Below are 20,515 nucleotides of genomic sequence, written 5' to 3' on the forward strand. Positions count from 1 at the left end.
AATTACCGCTACTGCGCTGCAGGGCCTGAATTTCTTAAAAGGATTTACTGCCAACAATGTTACGCAGCACGTTAAGCCAGCAGGGCATTACACTGTAATGTCAGTCATCAAAGACCCATCCATGATTTTTTAGTTTTGTATTCACGCACACAACTGATTTTATTACCATTTTGTAGGTTGACAAAATAAGTCAGTTTTGTTAAAATCAGATAAGACATTGTTCATTAAATACATGGGTAAAAAGGATTTTGTATGCTGTACACAAACATTATTGATGTAAACAAACATTAATAACCTGGATATGGCTGTTACCAAGGGTTAGCCTGTGAAACACTTGTTAATCAATTTGATATCAGGTTTCATTCCCTTGTTTTGAATTTTGTGGTGGGGTGACCCTTTGGTTTACATATCAATCACTGGCCCGGCCTTTAACTTTGACAGAACCAATGTGAACACTGTGGCCTGTTGTGATCTGTTTACCAAGCAGTTTCACGGGTCAGGACCTCTGGAGTAGCTTGTAGTAGTGGGACCATTCATCTTCTGCACCCTCTGACAAGTGTTTATAGCTCAGCAGTTACATAGACTGTTAACTGAACCTTAAGGTGTTGTGCTGATGTTTGGAGAAAAGCATTAAAACTGTGAAAATGTAGGCAAGTAGAATCATGTAGAAAGAGCTGAGATCATTTTCATGGCATCTGTGTGTTCTCAATATTCATAAAAAGGGGAAGTAAGAACTGTTTTACTCTGCAGTTTTGATTAGCAACTTGACAATCCAACGCAGAATTCTGCGCACAACACCTTCCTTTTTGACACTGCGTTTATTGAACCTTTGCCAAAAACTGATGAAAAGCAGAAAGGGAGTGAGCATGGTATGTAACTCTTGGGTTGCAGATAGGGGCCCAGCACCAGTCATGTGGAGACAGGGTTAAGGGGGCTAGTGAGCGGTCAAGGTTAAAGTTAAAGGGGAAGTACTCCTCAAGTTGTAGACGTTACTGTACATGTTCTGCTGGGTTCTAAGGAAGCCATAGTATGTCCCTGTGAACATAGCTGTTTCTCTATATTTTTCTTTCCTATCAAAAGACCAAATCCTACAATGTGTTTCTTTCCCCCATGTTTCCTCTTACTCTGAAATCTACGAGCCCATATGTAACCCCATACCGTTATATTTCTTATCTAGTGTGCACAGGTTATTATCTTGTGCACACAAGATAATTGTGCACACAAGTTATTTGTCTTGTGGGAACAACTTATTATAATTACATTTTAAAAAATCTTTAGGGGCTGTGCAGAAATCAGTTTAAATCAGGTGAAGTCTTCATTCCCAATTGTTTATTTTGTCTAAATAAAGATAATGAGAGGACCACTGAACACTTTCCCATGCCAAGTCATGGAATAATCAAGCCCAACATGAGAGCCAAATAATTTGATGAAGGACAGTCTCAGACAAAATGACTGAGGGGCAACAAAAAGAGCATTGTCCATGTTGTTGAGGACAGACTTCAAAACAAGAGGCTAAACACAATGCCCTGACCTCCGAGGTTAAGCACACAAAGGAAAGAGATTTTAGATTGGCCGCTGTCACATGACTGTCCTCTAAAATTCCACCATAAAAAAATCATGTGAAAAAATGCCTTGTCATATAAGTGAGATGAACCAATCATCATGGCTTTCCTTCACTGATCAATTTCAAAGCAGTGCACGTAGCAGCTTGATGACGAACCAAACTGATGATCATCTCACACAGAGCAGAATAATAGGAATGCTCAAAAAGTTGATGTGCATCCACCATGGTGGTTATCCTGCCCCCGATTGGCGATTTAGCCAACAATAACTTGCATCTATTTAAACCCGTGGCTGGATTGCCCTCTGACGGCAGGGTTCCTGATGAGAAATATTTGGTTGTGGAGTTTAAAGTCACTTGATGATAATTCAATATTTAGCCCAGGGCGTGGGAGATAATCAAATACCTACAAGCAGGAAATAAAATAATAAGGGATATGAGAGAGGCCGCGTGCGTAGATGGAGAAAGGACATTCTTGTGACACAGCCAAACAGGAAATCTCCACGATGGCCACATCTTGTCTAATCATACTTTTTCTCATATAGAATCAAAGTGCTTGTATGCGCAATTACTTGATTCACATCCTTGTGTTGTTTTACCACAGACAGATTTTTGGGACTGTCGCCAAACACCTTGAAAAGAATAATACTGTATACATTATGTGGTCCATTATGAAGAAGCTAATGTTAAGGTCAAGCAGATCTAAATATACATTATGTTGTTCTGGTAACTGCATAATGTAAATAAGGATATCTTGACCTTACTTTGAACTTTGCAAATTAGAAAATAGTTTGAGATGAAAACACTGAAACTGAATGAAAACACATCTTTATTATAATATATTCACTGGTTAAAAAAATACACACATGATGTGATTACAAGGCCACTTGCTGCAGAAATGAAAATAAAATTGAAAGCCACATTCAAAGAAAACCTGTAAATCATATGTTGTTTATAGACATGCTGACAGACACATTGTTGACAAGAGCTAACATATGCATGGTGTTCAGTGTTTGGGCCACTGACTTGGCCCTGGGGTGCTGTTGCCTTCTTCAGGTATTTCAACTGCATCGTTTTCACCTTCTGGACCATAAAGCAGGACATGCCTCCGCACACTGAAGGTTTGTGCTCGTGGATACAGAAGGAAATCATAGATAAGAGCTGCTGCGATGCCGCCACACATGGGCCCCAGCCAGTACACCTGGAATGAAATCAGACATCAGCTACATTTGTCTCTGACAAAATAAAATGGATAATATTGGCTTTTAGAGGAAACCGTGACCCTGTACCCACAGGTTGATGATGACTGAGTTAGTGAGTGAGTGAGTGAATAAGTGAGAGGAGAAGCCTCAAACTGTTAGCAGACATTACCCAGTGGTTCTCCATTTCACTACGTGTCACGGCTGGTCCAAAGGAGCGAGCAGGATTGATCCCACATCCAGTGAAACTTATCTGTAAATGGCAAATTCAGTTATTGAACAAATTACATTCATGGAATTCATGCCAGTTTGGAATATGTGGTTAACTTGCACATTATTGTGTGTGCATGCCAATTACAAGGTAAACCTGTTGACATGCCTCATTAGTTTCTTTTAGTGTTGATTGACCAAAAAAAATTAATGTTTTAATCGTTTATTTATCCATTTTTTAAGTTGATTGTGGTGAGGGCCTAATTGTAACCGCTGTTCTTTATAATGCAGTTTCCCTGTGTTTTAGCATATGCCGTAATGATTTTTGGAACTTTTAACATTATATAAGAACATTTTAGCACCAGCGATATAGGCTGTGACCCCTTCGTACCTTTGCAAGTTGTCTTATGCTGCTAGGAAAATACACTAAAGTGTTTTTAAAATGTTAATTTGACACACTGCTAATATATGTTCAACTTAATATGACCCTTGTGTACATGTCATTGCAATTGTGATTTACTGCACCCGCTTCCTGAAGTGCTGGGACATCAGCTACACAACAACGCATGGCGGAAAAGTCTTATCATGACAATTCTTGCCAAACAAAGAAAAACTATACTGAAAACGAGGAACAGTGTTCTCAAGTAGACCCTTACCAACACTGACTTAACAGGATATTTGCTTCACAGCACTGCAAATGGCCTCAAAAATAAGCAAAAAGAACCTCTGACAGTCTTAACAAAAATCTATCTTAGCTGAAGTGGTAACCTCCCTTAAGAGTCTCCTCTACCACATACATTTGTCTCCGGAAATTATTTTAGTCTACTTTTGATCTTGTCAAAATTGCTGTAAAATCCAAACACAGATTTAGGATTGTGATTTACTTACTGCTGCAAAGTGCCCGAGCCCCACTGACAGCCCAATAGCCAGCGGTGCAGTACCTTTAACATCACTCCGTCTCTTATCAGTCACTGCTATCACACACAGAACCAGCTGAAGGGTGGCAAGGAACTCGATGATGAAGCCTTGTCCTGCAGTCACTCCATTTAGCTGCAAAAGACAAACAACAAATGCAGCTAAATGAAAAAAAGTTACACTTTATTATTGGAATTAATGCAGTGGTTTATTAGATAAAAGGTATTTTGAAATCAAAATAATTGTCCTGTCAAATGAAAGTAAAAAAAAGCTCAGGATCACCACCTTACCTTGTTAACACCAAGGGATTCGCTGCGTCTAAATCCGTTCACAATAGCACTAGCTGCAATGGCCCCAAGCATCTGAGCCAGGATGTAGCAAACACATCTGACAGCGCTGATCTGGCAGCTGACCAGCAGGCCCAAAGTGACTGCAGGGTTCAAGTGCGCTCCACTGATGTGCCCTAAACTCTGGGCCAGTGTGGCGATGGCCAGCGCAAAGGCAAGCGAGACCTTCAGCTCCTGCGCAACCATCTCCTGCTTATCATTATTCTCGACTTTTCCAATGATAGCAGATATACCAACAAATATGAACAGTAACATACCGACAAATTCTGCAGCCACAGCCCTCCAAAACACCCAGCGTTTTATTTCTATCATCTCTCCTTCAAATGTGTCTACCGTGTTAAAACCAACATGTGGGTGCTTCAGCATTTATACTGAAGAGGCTTGTGTGCAGAGGGGAGGAGAAACAGGAAAGAAGATGCACTGCCAAGGTTTTAGGTCACACATCTGTGCACTAGAGAAGATTATTAAACTAATTTAAATTTTAATATTTTATTTGTCACAAATCAGCAGTATACAGTATCAATTTTCACTCACAGACTATCTCCTTTGACAATTATAGACATCTTTAACACCCTCCAGAAGGGGCTCACGTCATGTCCTTTTCTGGTGTTGAGTCACAGCAGAACAGGGTGCCAACAGATAATTATACAGGAGAGCTGCCACCACACCGGCACTCTTCGGTTCTGCCCAGTACACCTGAAAACAAAACAGGATAGACACGTCCCCGTTTCAAAAGGGAATGATTCCATGAGTCCAACACGTTCAAAGTATCTCATTTATAGCTCCACAATACACCCAATGATCATCAAAAGACTTCTGTTTAATTGCAGGCCCAAACGATCAAGCTGGGTTGATACCATATCCTGTGTAGCTGATTTGTGAACCATATCAGAGGAAAACACCACTTGCCTCTCTGGCTGTGCATCAGCAGATTGCATGCAAACCTGATTTACAGCCAGTTCATTCCATGAGAATCCATTGTATCGGGCCAACACAAGATGGAGAAGCCATCTATCCAATTAATGAGGAGAGGAAATGTTTTGATACATTCACTTCACCAAGGTATCCCAGCCCAAGAGACAATCCAAACGCCAGAGGTGCGAATCCACTGACATCACGTTTTTGACTGCAAGCAGGAGCAGCTCAAAACCTTGACGTGGGCTGATTTAGCTGCAATGAAGGAGAAAACACTTAAGTATGCACTCTGCCTCTTCTGTCTCCAGATAAACAGTAAATTATGATTAGGGGATTCTTTCACCTCCACTTCTTAAACTCTGAAAAAGCACTTAACTAACTAAGCATGCTGCCAAACACCGGACCATGCTTTATTTAGTTGCCTGACTGATTCAGTCCTTAACAAATTACTGCGAGGACAGTACAAGCTTTCATCTTATAAACACTCCCTGATGAGAGGCCTGCCTTTGTCGCATTGCAGCGATAAACCAGGAGTAATAATTAAAATTTGGCATTTAAGTTAAACAACTTCTCACCAGCAGTAAGAAAATGTGGAAGTCTAGAGATTAGAACACAACACTTAAAACAATGAGTGTCTGGCTTTCACAAGGAAACTAGCTCAGGCTGGAGGCAATTCCCCAAATGCCACTCAATCGGAGCACTACACGTCATTCATTAAGCGGAGCATTACTCAGGGAAATTGGAGGCACAAGGATTCCACCTTACCTTGTTAACACCAAGTGAGTGTGTGGTTGCTGGCCTAATACCATACACAAAGGCACTGCCAGCCACTGCTCCCAAAATCTGAGCTATTATGTAGAAAAAGGCTTTGAGGACACTCATCTGACAGCTGGCCAGGAGCCCCAGGGTGATGGAAGGATTCAGGTGGGCACCTCTAATGTAACCTATACACTGAACTAATATGGCAATGGCTAAGCCAAAGGCAAATTCCATTTTTATCTCCTGGTCACGGGAAGAATTATTTAAGTTCCCTGTTGAAACTGACAAAGATGATCATTCTCAACCAAAACTGCCCTCCAAAATGTCCACGTTTTAATTTCTGTCAACTGCATGCTGACAAACAGGTTTGAGGCAGAATTTGAGTGATACACCACGGCTGTGGTAGAGGCAAAGATTTGGTTCCACCACCAGCAGCCCAACTGAAAACATCATGAGTGAAGTTCACCAGCTTTAAAAAAAATCTGGCCTAATTAGAAACAGCTGAGAGATATGCATTTCAACCAGTGAGAATGACCTCCATGTCTCCTGTTCGGTTCAGTACTTTTCCAGTTTAACAGAAGGCGGTGCTGCTTTTACTGGTAGTCAACCAAACTATTACATTGTGTGTGATAAAGTGCTAACTGAATGATATAGAAAACCTGTTCAGATGAAAAATATATTAAATTAGCTAAATGTTCTGGGTTTTTTTAAATAAAAAGGAAAAGAGCATGGTTTAGTGAATTATAGCACAAAATAACACATTCAGCAATTGAATCCGTGCTTAGGACAACTGTAAATTTGCATTTTTATAACTAACATAAAATGACCCAGGAATTTAAAAAATGCAGTACATCTCAACATTATGGAAGAAATGATTAATAATTTGGCTTAATTCGAGTCACATTAGATGTTCAATGTGTGAAGGACATGCATCAGATGTGTGAAGGACACTCCCTGCCCTTTTACTATTAGCAAGTCTTTGTAACTGGTATCAATCTACTTATTCTATTTTGGGCATGTGTCATGCAGGGCCGGCTGCACTGAAGTTAAGTCAAATCAGTCACATGCCACTGTGAAGGAAATGGGACCTTTGGAATTCACGACAAGGAAACTGTTCTGATTTTCAAAGGGTCACGCTGCTTCTTGTCTTCTTCTCAGTAGAATTTAAAAGCATCACCTTTGACATGGGCAACAATAGTCCACCCAAAAAGAAGAACACATCCCCATTTTCCTATATCAAAGAAATGTAGTTTTATGTGCACATTTTTGCTAAATATTTCGTGATGTCATTAATTCAGTTACTTTCAAAGCTCAAATCGAATAGTTGATTCCAGCTTCTGTGTGAGATTTGTTTACAACCACACAACAGATTTGTTGCAATTTTAACCATATATCATTTGCAGACAGATATGATAACATAATTAGGAGAATGTAGGATTTATTACTCGAGAAGAGCAGGGTGAAAGAGGAGTGTAGTAATGAACTACACATTATAAAGTAAATATGATAGGAGAGTGGAGGGATAATTGTGGAGAACTGACAAAGACTGACAAAGGCAAAGGTCTGCTTTCTAACCCTGTTAGCTCTATGGGCATGCCAACTCCCCAGAAAACTGTTTAATTGATTGAAAAGGGACATTTTTCTTTTGGGATATGCATGTCTGTTACAGTACTACTACTCTACTGCATTCCATTTCAAAAGCTAGCCTCCCACCTATTCATTCACCCGCAAGCTTTGAGTCTAAAATGATTCACCTATGGAAATGCATTTAAATTGTAACCTTAGTTATTGTACACATTATACTGTATATATGGGTTACTTAAGTTTATCTTACTAATTTGTTTCTTAGAAAACTGTACAGTATACTGTGGTAAGATATATGTTTCAGTAGGAGAAATTCCACAATATTGGTTGGACTAGCAGAATTAAGTTTATCATTACATACAGTAATTATTTCTTAACCATTTATAGCACTTTACTGATATATTATCCATTAATTTATATGTGTATCATTCAACTTGCTATTTAACTTCCCTGCTGGCTCAGATCAGGCAAATGTTTGGTTCCTACCTGCCATTGTTTCTGGGGGACAGGAAAGTGTGTTACAGAGAGGAGAGTAACGTGTAAAAAGAGTGGAGCTGGGTGTGTACCGTCTTGCCATCTTGTTGTAGAATTAAAGAAGAATATTCAAGAAAATTTTTTAGCTACAAGCATTAGGGTCACAAATACCATACCAATAAAATGTAAAATAACACTTGAGTTCAAGGGGTTAACCTCTATTCCAAATTAATTAGCAAAAGATATGAAGGCTATTGACATAAGCCAGGACATCCTCATGTTTAGGCTTACGATATGATACAAATAAACAATAATCGCATGCAAATGATATTTGGGCCTTTCACTGTTTTATCAATGGTCCTCACTGGACATGAGATATCTTTGTTACATGGCTATTTTTTTATTTATTGTGTGGCTTTTAGGTGTTAATTGATAATAGTGAAACTATCTGGAAAAATGTTGTCGAAAAAGTGCTTAAATTGAAACGGCATAAAGTAGAAATATATTAACAGTTGCTAAAACATCTGTGGTATCCACCTGTCAAGCGGACACAACTTATTTCTGTCAAGTTTATTGGTCAGAGACTCTCAAGTGACCAGTGTTTTCTGTTTTTTCTGATTTAAGAATCAGTTTTGATTCAGTGGCAGTGGGAACACCTCATCACGTGTGCCCTTCACTCACCCATGATGTTCAAACCCCTGGCTTTCAGGTGTAAATTAAACACACCCACCAATCTAGTCTTCCAGAGGCAGAAATAACATTCATTCAGGTGGTCTGATGAACCACTGAGGAAATGTATAACTGCGGTCTGTCATGAGGGGTGGACCTCAACCTTACTCAGAGATAGGATAAACACAGAGAACTCAATCATGCAGAAATGGAAGCAAGTCAAGTATATAATTAAGTATTCTGGTCTGTTGAGCAGAGTAACATGGTACTTACAACGTCAAAGGTTTTCCCTCCTAACAAGTGTAACCACAGAAAAACAGTGGTTAAAAAATGTATTTAACTCTAAATAGTGATGAATGAGTTTCTAGTGTTCAGTGTCCAGTTTGGATTTGTCTGTTAATCTCCAACAGTTTATCCAGAGTCCAGGTCATAGCTTGAAATGAGATTCCAGTCCAAGAAGCAGTTGTCCATCTAGTCTGCTGAGGAAAAGGGCTACTAGTGAGCCTTGGTGGATTGCCTTAAATAAGGCTGTTAATCCCATCTTATTTCCCTAATACATTTTCTGCAGAAACTGTTCATGCTCTGTCCCCTCCCAGAATGACATCATCTGTTGTTGTAAAGGAAAGCACAAAAAACTTACATGTGAAGACAGAACAGATTTCATAAGTACAGCTACAGTACTATGTACAGTATATTGTATTTATAAGAAGAGGTGTAATGCACATGTATATAATAATTTGACATTAATATAGTACTTATAATATAATAATATCTTGTGACCTAACAGGCACATGGCAGAGAACAGGAGTGGAAGCAAACCATTAAAAATAGGGAACTAGAATTCTTAGAAAGCAGATGCTTCTTGGAAAACAGGTTGTGTGCCAATGCAATCTGTTAAAGGCCCCTTAAAATTGGGACTTGAGATTCAAAGAAAACGGTTGGTTCCTGGAAAACGTCAGTGTTGATCTCCCTCAGGATTGGCAGGTTGGCAACTAATAAAGTGATCACACATTTTTGAACAATCTTACACTTCTGTTCTTCCTAGCAAATCAAACCGTCTGTCTGCCAAAATTATACTCCATTGGTTTACATACTGGAATGACCCTTCACTGTTTATATTCTGCCCCACTATTCTGTTTCAACAGCAAAAACATCATTTAAAAAAAAGGAAGTTGTGGTTTTGTGCTACAAAGCAGTTATGATAGAAAGGCAGAAGGAAAGGAGAGCTAGACTTGTGAGGGAAGTGCAGTGGACACACACTGACTGACTGACAAAAAAACAACAAGACAAGAGTAAGTGACAAATGTATACGTATTAATGGTGGAAAGCTCTGTCTAGCCTGTGTCTTCTGGCAAGCCTGTGCAATGCTTTATTCACCAGTCTTTGGCATTCAGGGCCAAATCCATCAATTGATAGTTCAGAACATCAGAGTATCAGGCCTATAGTACTGCTTATCTGAGAGAGGCCCCAGAAATCTGCAGGACCTGACAAAGATGAAGCACTGTCATTTATTTTCACCTACTATGGCCCCCTTTTCATTTTGGAACTACCAGAATAACTGCCACTCTAGCTTTATTCTTGCCAAAAAGATGGAGGTTTCGGCTTTATGCTAAAAGAAGGGCCCATCTCTACAGGTTCTCTATGGCCTTAGTGCCATGGATGGACCTGAGTCCATCCCCTACCCCAATAATGTAGGCTTATTTTATTGGCTGCCGCAGTGCTCTGTCACATGAAGTTGTGTTGCAGTCCTGCAAAACTTGAGCCGGGTTCAACTTTTTTAGCTGAATGACCCTGCGTTTTATTTTTCAATTTTTGTTTTTTACTGCAGCCCAGTGCATTGGCACCCCCACTAAGTTGGCTGGCTTCACCAAAGGCTGAAAGTGGACTTGATACATACTGACCAACTGACCATACTGTAAGTTCTGTATTCTGTAGGATTGATGGTCTCTTTATTATCTTGGCCAAGATGCTCTTGTTATAGAGGTTTTTTTTAGAGACTTTTCCTGGTTAAATAAAGGTTGTAGTAATAATAATATATATTTTTCTATATATTTTTCCCCTTCCATTGTGCTTATGTGTTTTAAAGCCTACTGCGTAATTTTATCACAAAAACCCACTTTGACTTTCTGACTTTATTTGGCTCCCACCAGCGGTTCGGCTTTGGGTGACCAATAGGGAAATTTGTCTCTGAGAACAGAATCGAAGCCTAAAACCAGCATACTCTGTGTCAAAAGATGAGCAAAAAGCTGCCCTGTGGGCATTTTTTCTTGGCTGCTGAGGAGAAACTCTCACCAATCTGGCAACCTGCCATTGGATGCTTCACCTGTTGAAAACACGATGAGAGAAGCTACTCATCAATCAGCAACCACCAGCTGGGCGGAGCAAAAAGAAAACACAAGAAAATAGAAAAAAATGCTGAGTGCCCAGGGTGAAAATTTAGGCTAATATTCCTCACTAGCTAAGTATTCAGATGGTGTCATAGAGTTGACCATGTTTTTAGTCTCTTCTCAACTTGAAGTGAGCCCTGAGTTCTTTGTAAGTACATAGGCTGGATGAGTAGAATTGTCAGTTACAGTTCATGCTGATCAAGCCCAGATCAGTAAGTTCTGCCATATGAGTTACTGGTATATTATATAAGAGCATGACCTAATGAAAATAAACATGTTCAATATTTATATCCTTTAAACTGATCAAACTTGAAAAACCAAGCCTGTTGTAGACTATAGTGCTGTACTCCTGTGTTTTCCCACACACATAAACCATGAGATTACGCTAACAACTCAGATTTATCATTGCATGTGGATTTTAAATAAATCTGGGTGTGAGAGCAGGCTCCGGTCCCATGTTTTAATTTTCTTAGTAGGGTGACCTTTTGTTTACATTTGAATTACAGCTAATGTGTTTGAGTTTTCAGTCAATCACTGATGTGTGCTGTTGTTTCTTGAGATTTACACACTTAACATTACATTCACATTCCAGTGAAGAAGCTCCGCTGAGTTCCGCTGAGTTCCGCTCTCACCTTTTTCTCTCCTGCACAGCTTTGCCTTTTGGTTATTTTTTCCCCTGTGGTTTGGTTGTGTCTGGTTTTTGTCTTTGTTAGTGCATCATGCTTACTTTGATCAGAATTTATCTTTCACGTATGACACTTTACTGAATACAACTTATTTTTACAGCTTATTTTGTTGAATTGTCCTGGCGAGAAATATAAAGGCTGAAACATATTATTTGGCTCAAGTTATTCAGGAACTGATTTCTTATGAGATAATTCCAAGACAGGATTACCAACTGGGAAAACCTCAGTCTAAGGGATCCAAAACCCACAGGTTCACTGCATATCCAGGAGTTTTTAGTTATTTGATTATTTGCAAATTTGACAGGAAATGTTCACCACAAAAGTACAATATCAACTGTTGGGAAATAAAATGGTTTCCAGGGGCACCAAATTGTGTGCAATCAATTAAATTTGAAAAATAATTATCAAAGATAATAATAAATAATGACTTATAAAGTTCCTTAGGGCACCACCCTTAAAGATGGAAAACGATAGCCAGTTAATTGATTCAGTGTCATAAAATACACTAACCTATCAATGTGGATTAATAATTAAATTGACAACTATTATCAAAATGGCCATCAATAGCTAGTAAGTTTTGGACTTCTACACAGAAGAGGTTAACAACATTCGCTTAGCATGTATATCCAGAAGCATTTATTAAAAATATAGTAATGCAAAGCACACCATATATGTATAATCTAACTAACCGCACCGCACCAAAATCTAAAGAACAAAACGGGTGTCTGCTTGTGTGTGTGAAAAGGAGAGTGTGTGTGTGTGTGTGTGTGTGTGTGTGCGCGCGCGCACATGTCTGGGCGTGCGCCAGAAAGAATGTTTCTTTGTCCTGCGTGCACAAGCGTGAACACACATGGTCAACAAAGAAAACATGTAAAGTGGGAACTTTAAAATTCCTTTCCGCATTGGTTGTGTTTAAGGCCAAACAAACAATACGTTCTCACTCCCAAGTCGTCACATATGGATGCATGGTCAAGACCCCTTGGTGTCAGTTTGTAACGCACTGGGAAGCGATAGTGTCATAGTTCAGAGCACCGGGGGGAAGCCCTGTAGCTTCATTTATGAATGAAAAGCAGGGGTAAGTTCAATCTCAAAACGTTTTGCACCGGTTTTTGCTGGTTTCTGGATAGAATTAAATGTTTCCTTGAATCAGTGTGCAACGTAGTGCAACAGGCTTTGAAGTATGTTTCCCATTTTGCGGGTGTGTCAGAAGTGTTACAGCAAGCAATATTTATATTAAAATATTTAAAAGTGCAATGCCCTGCCATTACGTAGCTCATGTAGCTTAAGTAACCTACGTAAGTTATGTCAGTAACATAAGTAACAGTTATTTTAACCCAAACCATGATGTTTTCCTAAACCTAACCAAGTATGTTTGTTGCCTAAAACTAAAAAAAGTAGTTTTGGTGTCTAAACCTAACCAAATTCCGACATTTGACAAAGTTAACCACGTGCCATTTCACAACGTTAACCACTTTTATTTTGAAACGTAGCATATTTATTGTTGCTAGCTTTACTGCGGAGCCCTTCAAAAAGCGACACCAGGGGTTTTTGACCATGTGTCCATAACTGACAAGTTGGGAGTGAGAATGTATTGCATCAAAGTTTATGTATGTGATCCGTAAGCTAACAGAGCCAATTTAAGAGAGTTAAAAAGTTAAAAGAAATGTGCTGTGTAGTGTCCACCTTGTAGATTTGAGGAAACCGGTTCATTCTGTCTTTTGTTCTCCGCAGAGTTAGTTTGCGCTAACTTGCTTAGTTGCTTGTTAAAGTTAGCTGGCAGACTTTGTGTCGTAGCTGCTGGTGCTAACTAAGCTTTGTTGCAGAAGACTTCCACAGGATCTCTTTTCAAAATTCTACTTTTAATACCTTTATTATTTTAGTTTAGGTTGTGCTTACATAGTGTATTTTCATAAAAGAGCTTTTGTTTATTAATCATGAAATTACACACAGTAAACCATAAGTCATGAATGGTGTGCTGTGTGCACTGTATTTTGATGTGAGCTTGTCGGCAACAGGGCACATACACAAGACACAGAGGACTGGAGGTGGAGGAGGGGGGGTTTAGATGCGACAGGGGGCAGAAGAGTCCCAACAGCAAATGTTTGCCCTGGGGCCTCTGAAAAGGTTAATCTGGTCATGGATGAATGTATATATTTTCATGTAGAAATATTCTGGATAAGATAATAACAAGTACCTCCATTCCAATGTACTGTACTTTAATTTCTTTTGGTGGAATATATTTTACATTGTAATAGGCTTTTTTTTCTCTTTTTAACAAATAAGTAAGTACTTTTTTTCTATATTCATAGTCCTGTTTTTAATATAATGTATGCCTGATTTGCATGTGCTGATTTGCACAGAGAAGATCTAATCTATATCTCAGATACCATACGTGTATCTATATTTGGTATCTATATCACAAGAAAGCACATAGAGTAACAACTCATAACAACAAGTGTTTTATTTACTTAAAAAAGTGAGAGATATTTCATGAGTGCACACACAATACATTATCAATCAGAAATAAAAAGTGATACAGGCACATAAAGTATACAAAAAATGGCTCATTGTAGAATACTGATATGGGAAAAAATTCTGCACACTGCTGTGTCAAGATTATCACAACCTCGACTTGTATGCTTGAGCGGCAGTTTGGAGAAAAATTGTGGTGGGGTCCACCAAAGGAGTAAATTAGAAGGAGACACTAACTGACCCGTTACCACAATCTTCATTGGTATTTCAAAATAGCACAAAACACTGACTAAATTTTAGAGCTTTTTTACAGGAATATAGACATGTACAATGAAACTAAGCGATTGTGACTGTACGGGGCTATTTTGACGTCATTTCCACAGTTGTACCGTCATTGCCTCCGTTGACGTCATAGTCACCCACTGGGCCGCTGACCAAGACCTTCATGCGCTCGGGGAAGTCATCAAATTTGGGGGACAGCAGGAAATCATACATGAGAGCCGCTGCTACTCCACCACACATTGGCCCCACCCAGTACACCTGTAATAGATTACTTTGATCAATCTATGGCTTGCCATGTGCAAACCATCGTTATCACAGAAAGAAATATAACACAAAACTTCCAGTGAAGTTCAAAAGGTTTACTTTTGTCGATATCTCAGCCAGGCTACAATAAGAAGGTTATAACTGATTAACTGGTGAAGGAGGATTCATGAATAACAGAGTCATCTGTCTGTTATGGAGTTATTGAGTTATTTAAGCTAGACATGTAGTAGGCATGCAGAAAATTGTGAGGCATGCATAAAGAACTTGTGTGCTTCCCTCTCCGACTTACCCAGTGGTCCGTGAAATCGTTCAGGATCAAAGCAGGACCAAACGAGCGAGCAGGATTGATGCCACAGCCTGTGTAGCTGATCTGTAATCACCAATAAAGACAACATAAGAGGATATCTTCAGAGTTATGGTCTGGAGGTATAATAGAGTCTGGCAGGGATGAGGTGTATTAGCTAAAATAATAAAAATGCATGCAATTCTTACGCCCTTTAGAGCACTATCATGTCCATTGCTTGTTTACATGGCTCACATATACCGTGCATTATCTTAGATAAACACTGTTGTGGGTATGTTTGAATAGGTGCAACTTACAGCTGCCAAGTGTCCCAGGCAGACCGAGAGGCCAATGGCTAAGGGTGCTGAGCCGGTGACATCACGCCGTCTTTTATCAGTGACTGCAATGACACACAGCACCAGCTGGAAGGTTGCCAAAAGCTCTATGCCCACGCCTTGGCTGGGAGTGACACCGCTGAGCTGCGAGAGTCAGGGAGGAATCCAAAACAACAACAGTTTGTCAGTCCATGTCAACTGGAAAGTTTCCCATCATGACCACTTCCCATATAACATCCGCTGGCATTGCCCTGGAAGTCTGATGACAATTTGGCAGAGAGTCCAAAGCGCCGCAGTGCTTATTCATTTTGTATTTGTGGGAAAACCTGTTCATTGTTATTCATTGTAATCTTCCTGTGGTGCACCATGTATGGGGCAGTCTCTCCAATGAGCAGACATCATGCCTTAACACTTATAAGCTTTTTGGTAAGAACACAGCTGATGTTTACAGGTGATTAAAAAAAAGTGCAGCATTTTATCATGCAAAACCCTGAATTTACTAAAACAGCGGAGGAGAAATGTTAAAGATTTTCTGTAATTGCATTTTATTAATTTTCAGATTTTTTTCAGCTGTTGCAGTGTAGTGTGCTTTAATCATGTGTCATCACTATTCAATAATAAGCAATGACAGAATGTTCAAAGAACAACACAAACAGTGCCAATGTAAGTGCCTACATCCTTACAAAGTCTCAGTTTTCACTACAGTGGCACTTTCAATGCATCGTATTGAAGTGCATCCCATTTCTTAATAGTGTGGGATGTTTTAGTGTCACCCTTTTTAAATCACATACTGTCACCTGTTCTGTCAACAACAGTAATATGAAATGTTTTACTTACAGAGTTGAGCCCCAGTGCATTAGTGGTACTTGGACGTGCTCCATACACAATGCCACTGGCCAGGGCTGAACCCAGCATCTGGGCCACAATGTACATGACCGCCTTGAACACGCTGATCTGGCAGCTGGCAAGCATCCCAAGGGTAACTGCAGGATTCAGGTGGGCTCCGCTGATGTGGCCTAAACTCTGAGCCAGTGTGGCGATGGCCAGACCGAATGCCAGTGACACCTTCAGCTCCTGGTTTGGGTTGCTGTTCCCAATAGCTGTGGAGATACTGAGGTAAATGAAAAGGGTCATGCCAACCAGTTCGGCCAGGACGGCCCTCCAGAATTCCTTGCTCTTGAACTCTCTCATGGTGGTGGCAGTGTGGCTGTCTGGCTGTGGGTCTGAGCTCTGTAAAGTGTGTGTACTCACAAACAAGAGCAACGGGCTGCATATATAAGCCCTGGGCTGATAATGGTCAGTGGGCGGGCTTCAAAAAAACTGAAAGAAAGGGCCACATTGAATTAATGAGAAATCCAAAAGACTGGTCTCTTACTTCCCTCCCTCTACTCCCTCACCCTCCCTCCCTCCTCCTCTCTCTGTCCTCCGGCCCCTCTCCCAGTACCTCCCTGTGCACCACTTTCTGGTCTTTGGACTTTTGAAAGTTATCAAACTGGGTCCTGAAATTGTTGTATCCAACAGTGCATTTTCCACTCGTACAAGCATTTACAGTTTTACTGCAGAGCTTCTGATTGTGAATTATCAGTTGGAAAAAAATAAATCCTCTTTAAATCCAGTTGAATGATAAACATTTTAGACTTAATCTGTCCCATTTATGTTTGTGCTTTAGCTGCAAAACATTGCAATGTTGCTTAATTGTGTCTTGTGTTCCTGCGAACTTAATCATGATGACATGGTGACAGTACATGAAGGAGAGCCGGAAAGAAGGCAGACAACTCCTAAATTGTCATTTCAGGTCACACCCTTTCCCCCACAGACAAGGTTTTCAAGCTTTTACAAGACCACCCAAATTTCCACATGCCAGCTCTGAGACATATTTTGAGACAAAGACAAAGAAAGAGAGTAAAATAAAAGTGAGAGAATAAAAAACAAACAAATCTCAAATTGCCTAGATTGGCAAAGATTTGCAGCAACATAAACAAGCAAATAAAAAATTGCATGTGGAGAGAAAGTTCAGTTTTGGAAAAAGGTATAGATGAAGCAACTATAACTCATTAACTGGAAGGATGTTTGCTAAACAATTATTAGATATATCGTGGGGCAAAATCTTGGAGCAGGGTAAAACATTATCTTTGAGAGATTAGCTGTTTTTTGCATCTGGCTCCCAATTCAAGGAGGGTGTGATAGCACCAGACAGCAGCCATGCTTCCGTAAAATATGTCATGGAATTTACTTTGTTACTACTGTGGGTATGTCTCTGTGTGAGCTGGCTCTTGGGTTATACTTTTGTTTTTCTGAGGATGTTAAGTGTCTGATTCAAATGAAACAAATTGAAATGTTGCCAAAACACATAATTTCCACTGATTCAATGAACATTCAATGCAACTACAACATTATGAAGCTCATAATGTGATATAATAAATATAATTTTGTCATTGCAGCACAAGATTAAGCCACATCAAAGGCAGATGAGGGAAAGTGTTGTGTCCTTAAACAAATATGGGACTTTTAATTATTAACTGTGCCAGCTTGTTACAAGCTCAGTGGACTCATATTTGGCATATTCCTCATGGTGAGAGTGACGGAGACCAGTGAAAGAGCCAAACGGCAAAACAATTGCTGAAAAGGTACAATGTGTAAAATTTGACCATAAACTGACTTGATCAACAGAGGGAGAAGAAGTAACAGCTCTGACATCATTTCAAAGGTGGTGATGTATTACGTACTTATTCCACATATTTGTCAGTTGTGTCTAAGAAGAGTCACAGAGAGGAGCAGACACTCACTGGCAGGAGAGAAGCCCCTGCCAGAAGATCATCACACAAGGCGATGGCTCTTTTAACTTCCTTGTTGCAGAAGAAGCCAAGCCCGCTAATCTAGGAACACATAAAAAGCTTAATTTGTGAGGTTATGATAAAGATTAAAAAAGAGCAGAAGGAGGAGAAGGTGAAATGCTGCCCCCTACTTGTTTGGAACATGTGGCCAGGAATTACACATTGTACCTTTAAGAACATCTTGTTGTACCATTAAAAATGCTTTTGAACCATAAAGACTGATGCTTGGAGGGATAATCTACTTAGCCCAGTGTTGTGTCATCAGTTGGTTGAGTAAATATGTCAGTCACTGTTGGTTGCCCTGGCTATGTGGCTATGTGGCACTTATTTCAGAATAAAACAGAATTTGAGTCTTTCAGTTGATCTCATTCAAGCATTATTATTAATTTGTAATCTATAACAGAACCTGATACTGTCAGTCACTTCCACCCGCTAGATGAATATAAGTTAAGCATTTAGTGTGTGGCAGTATAAGTATATTCAGTATGAGAGCAGTCATTTAACTTTTTACATTTATACATCATTTTACATTTTGTTTGAGAGCAGACGAGAAACAGGTTGTACATATAAAACCACCTGTTTTTATTATTTAAATACAGGGGAGAGTGGGGTATGTTGTCAAACTTTTCACACCATCTAATATTTACTGAGCCTTACATCACAATGGTACAAATGTCAAACCAAATGAAAGAATGAAGTCTTGGGCAGAAGTTTTGTATTCATTACATCTTCATATCTTATCTCATTATGGAGCTGTAGACTGTTCAGTAGAGAGTGTGACAATTTGCCCCATCGGCAGGTAAGTTGTCACACTTCACTGGGTAAGTTGTCACACTGGATTATCAAACAGTTAGAACACTTAATTGTGAATATTGATTTCAATTTCAAATTGTAAACAGAACCAAAAGTAAAATCAATCACCAATCAAGCCTAGAGAATTTGGAAAATAAATAATTTAATTCAAAACAAAAATGTTGGCAGAGCACACATTAAGTGGGACAACCTCTTTCTTTGAACTTTAAAATATGCTGATACTTGCTTAAATGTATAACTTCTTAACTAAACAGATGTGGTGTTTAAACACACTAATGCAACAATGTGAATTTTGTGTACGACCTACATATGTATCTGACTAATCAGGCCTGTAACAAAGAACCTTGGTGTTTGGTTTGGTAGTAATTTAAATTTCGAACAGCACACCACAAAGCTTGTTCAATCATGTTTTTATCAACTTAGAAATATAGCAAAAATTCGATCTATGTTAACTTTTAAGGACACCGAGACCATTTTACACGCCTTCATCTCATCGCAACAGCCTTTTCACCTGTTTAACCCAAAAATCTATTGATCGACTCCAGACTGTCCAGAACTCAGCTGCCAGGTTTTTAACCAGAACAAAGAAATATGACCACATTACTCCTATTTTAGCTTCATTACACTGGCTCCCAGTATGTTTTAGAATTGACTTTAAAATTGTATTGATCACTTTTAAAGCTCTTCATGGCCTCTCGCCTTGTTATATTTCTGAACTTTTAGTCCCATACACACCAGCACGTACCTTGAGATCCTCGGGCAGAGGTCTGTTGTCTGTTTCAGAGTCTCAAATGAAAACTAAAGGGGACTTCTTAAAACATACTTTTATAGGAGAGCCTTTCCCGATCTCATTTGACTTTATTTTATCCCTTTTATTTTATTCTATTTTACTAATTTTATATTTATCTTAAATGTGTATTTTAGTCTTTTATTTTCTTTATCTTGTATTGTTTTTGTATTATTGTTTTTTGGGTATTATTGTCTTTACACTTGTTAAAGCACTTTGTAACTTGTTTTTGAAAAGTGCTCTACAAATAAAGATTATTATTATTATTATTATTATTATTATTATTATCAGTCTGCTACCCTTGTTGTCTAACTAAATTAATAACTGGATCATGTAGTGTGTGTGTGTGTTTGTATCTACTAACATACTACATGCCTACGGTATAAGACCGTATATAGTCATGAATTCAGTCTTGTCCAGGCATATGGCTGCTGTAAACTACAGTGTGTAAGATTCTATTTACAGTATCATTTAATACTTTTGTCAGAGGTTATTACACAATTTCACATAGTTTTTTGAGCGTGTTCTATGTGTTTATTTGTACTGGGGCAAGTAATCACGTGTGACGACTTGCCCCAAAGTCATTGAGACAACTTGCCCCAAACTAACATGTGTCCTAATGTTGGCTGAATCTCAAGGTTAGCTTAACATAGCACTTCAGCTGAAGTATCAAAAGACACGTTATTGTCTCCTCTACTTTGTGCAAAGTTATCATTTTGAACATTCATACCTAATAAGG

General features: G+C 39.2%; 2 protein-coding genes and 1 pseudogene across 2 annotated transcripts; all 3 read right to left on the reverse strand.

Moving 5' to 3' along the window:
* Positions 1–2,372: 2,372 nt before the first annotated feature.
* On the reverse strand, positions 2,373–4,624 carry LOC119901982 (aquaporin-1-like). The gene is made up of 4 exons (XM_038717802.1): positions 4,176–4,624; positions 3,859–4,020; positions 2,933–3,013; positions 2,373–2,762 (listed from the first exon to the last, which is right to left on the reverse strand). Exons 1-4 carry the CDS (start codon positions 4,596–4,598, stop codon positions 2,568–2,570), a joined length of 861 nt encoding a protein of 286 aa, XP_038573730.1. The 5' UTR covers positions 4,599–4,624; the 3' UTR covers positions 2,373–2,567.
* An 87-nt stretch (positions 4,625–4,711) lies between these two features.
* LOC119902972 lies at positions 4,712–6,200 on the reverse strand (annotated as a pseudogene).
* Positions 6,201–14,149: 7,949 nt separating this feature from the next.
* LOC119901983 (aquaporin FA-CHIP-like) lies at positions 14,150–16,595 on the reverse strand. The gene is made up of 4 exons (XM_038717803.1): positions 16,180–16,595; positions 15,325–15,486; positions 15,014–15,094; positions 14,150–14,718 (listed from the first exon to the last, which is right to left on the reverse strand). The coding sequence occupies exons 1-4, from the start codon at positions 16,531–16,533 to the stop codon at positions 14,539–14,541; spliced, it is 777 nt and encodes a 258-aa protein (XP_038573731.1). The 5' UTR covers positions 16,534–16,595; the 3' UTR covers positions 14,150–14,538.
* Positions 16,596–20,515: the final 3,920 nt, after the last annotated feature.

This window comes from Micropterus salmoides, unplaced genomic scaffold (assembly GCF_014851395.1).
Source record: "Micropterus salmoides isolate LMB-PRFRI ecotype aquatic unplaced genomic scaffold, ASM1485139v1 Ms_hic_scaffold_14, whole genome shotgun sequence".
Classification (NCBI taxonomy): Eukaryota; Metazoa; Chordata; class Actinopteri; order Centrarchiformes; family Centrarchidae; genus Micropterus; species Micropterus salmoides.

Coding starts and splice junctions, on each gene's coding strand:
- LOC119901982 (XM_038717802.1), bottom strand. CDS start 4,598: ATGCTGAAGCACCCACATGTTGGTTTTAACACGGTAGACACATTTGAA. Junction 4,021..4,175: donor AATCCCTTGGTGTTAACAAG/GTAAGGTGGTGA, acceptor TGTCTTTTGCAG/CTAAATGGAGTGACTGCAGG. Junction 2,763..2,932: donor GTGAAATGGAGAACCACTGG/GTAATGTCTGCT, acceptor ATTTCATTCCAG/GTGTACTGGCTGGGGCCCAT.
- LOC119901983 (XM_038717803.1), bottom strand. CDS start 16,533: ATGAGAGAGTTCAAGAGCAAGGAATTCTGGAGGGCCGTCCTGGCCGAA. Junction 15,487..16,179: donor ATGCACTGGGGCTCAACTCT/GTAAGTAAAACA, acceptor TGACTCTCGCAG/CTCAGCGGTGTCACTCCCAG. Junction 15,095..15,324: donor GCCTGGGACACTTGGCAGCT/GTAAGTTGCACC, acceptor TGGTGATTACAG/ATCAGCTACACAGGCTGTGG.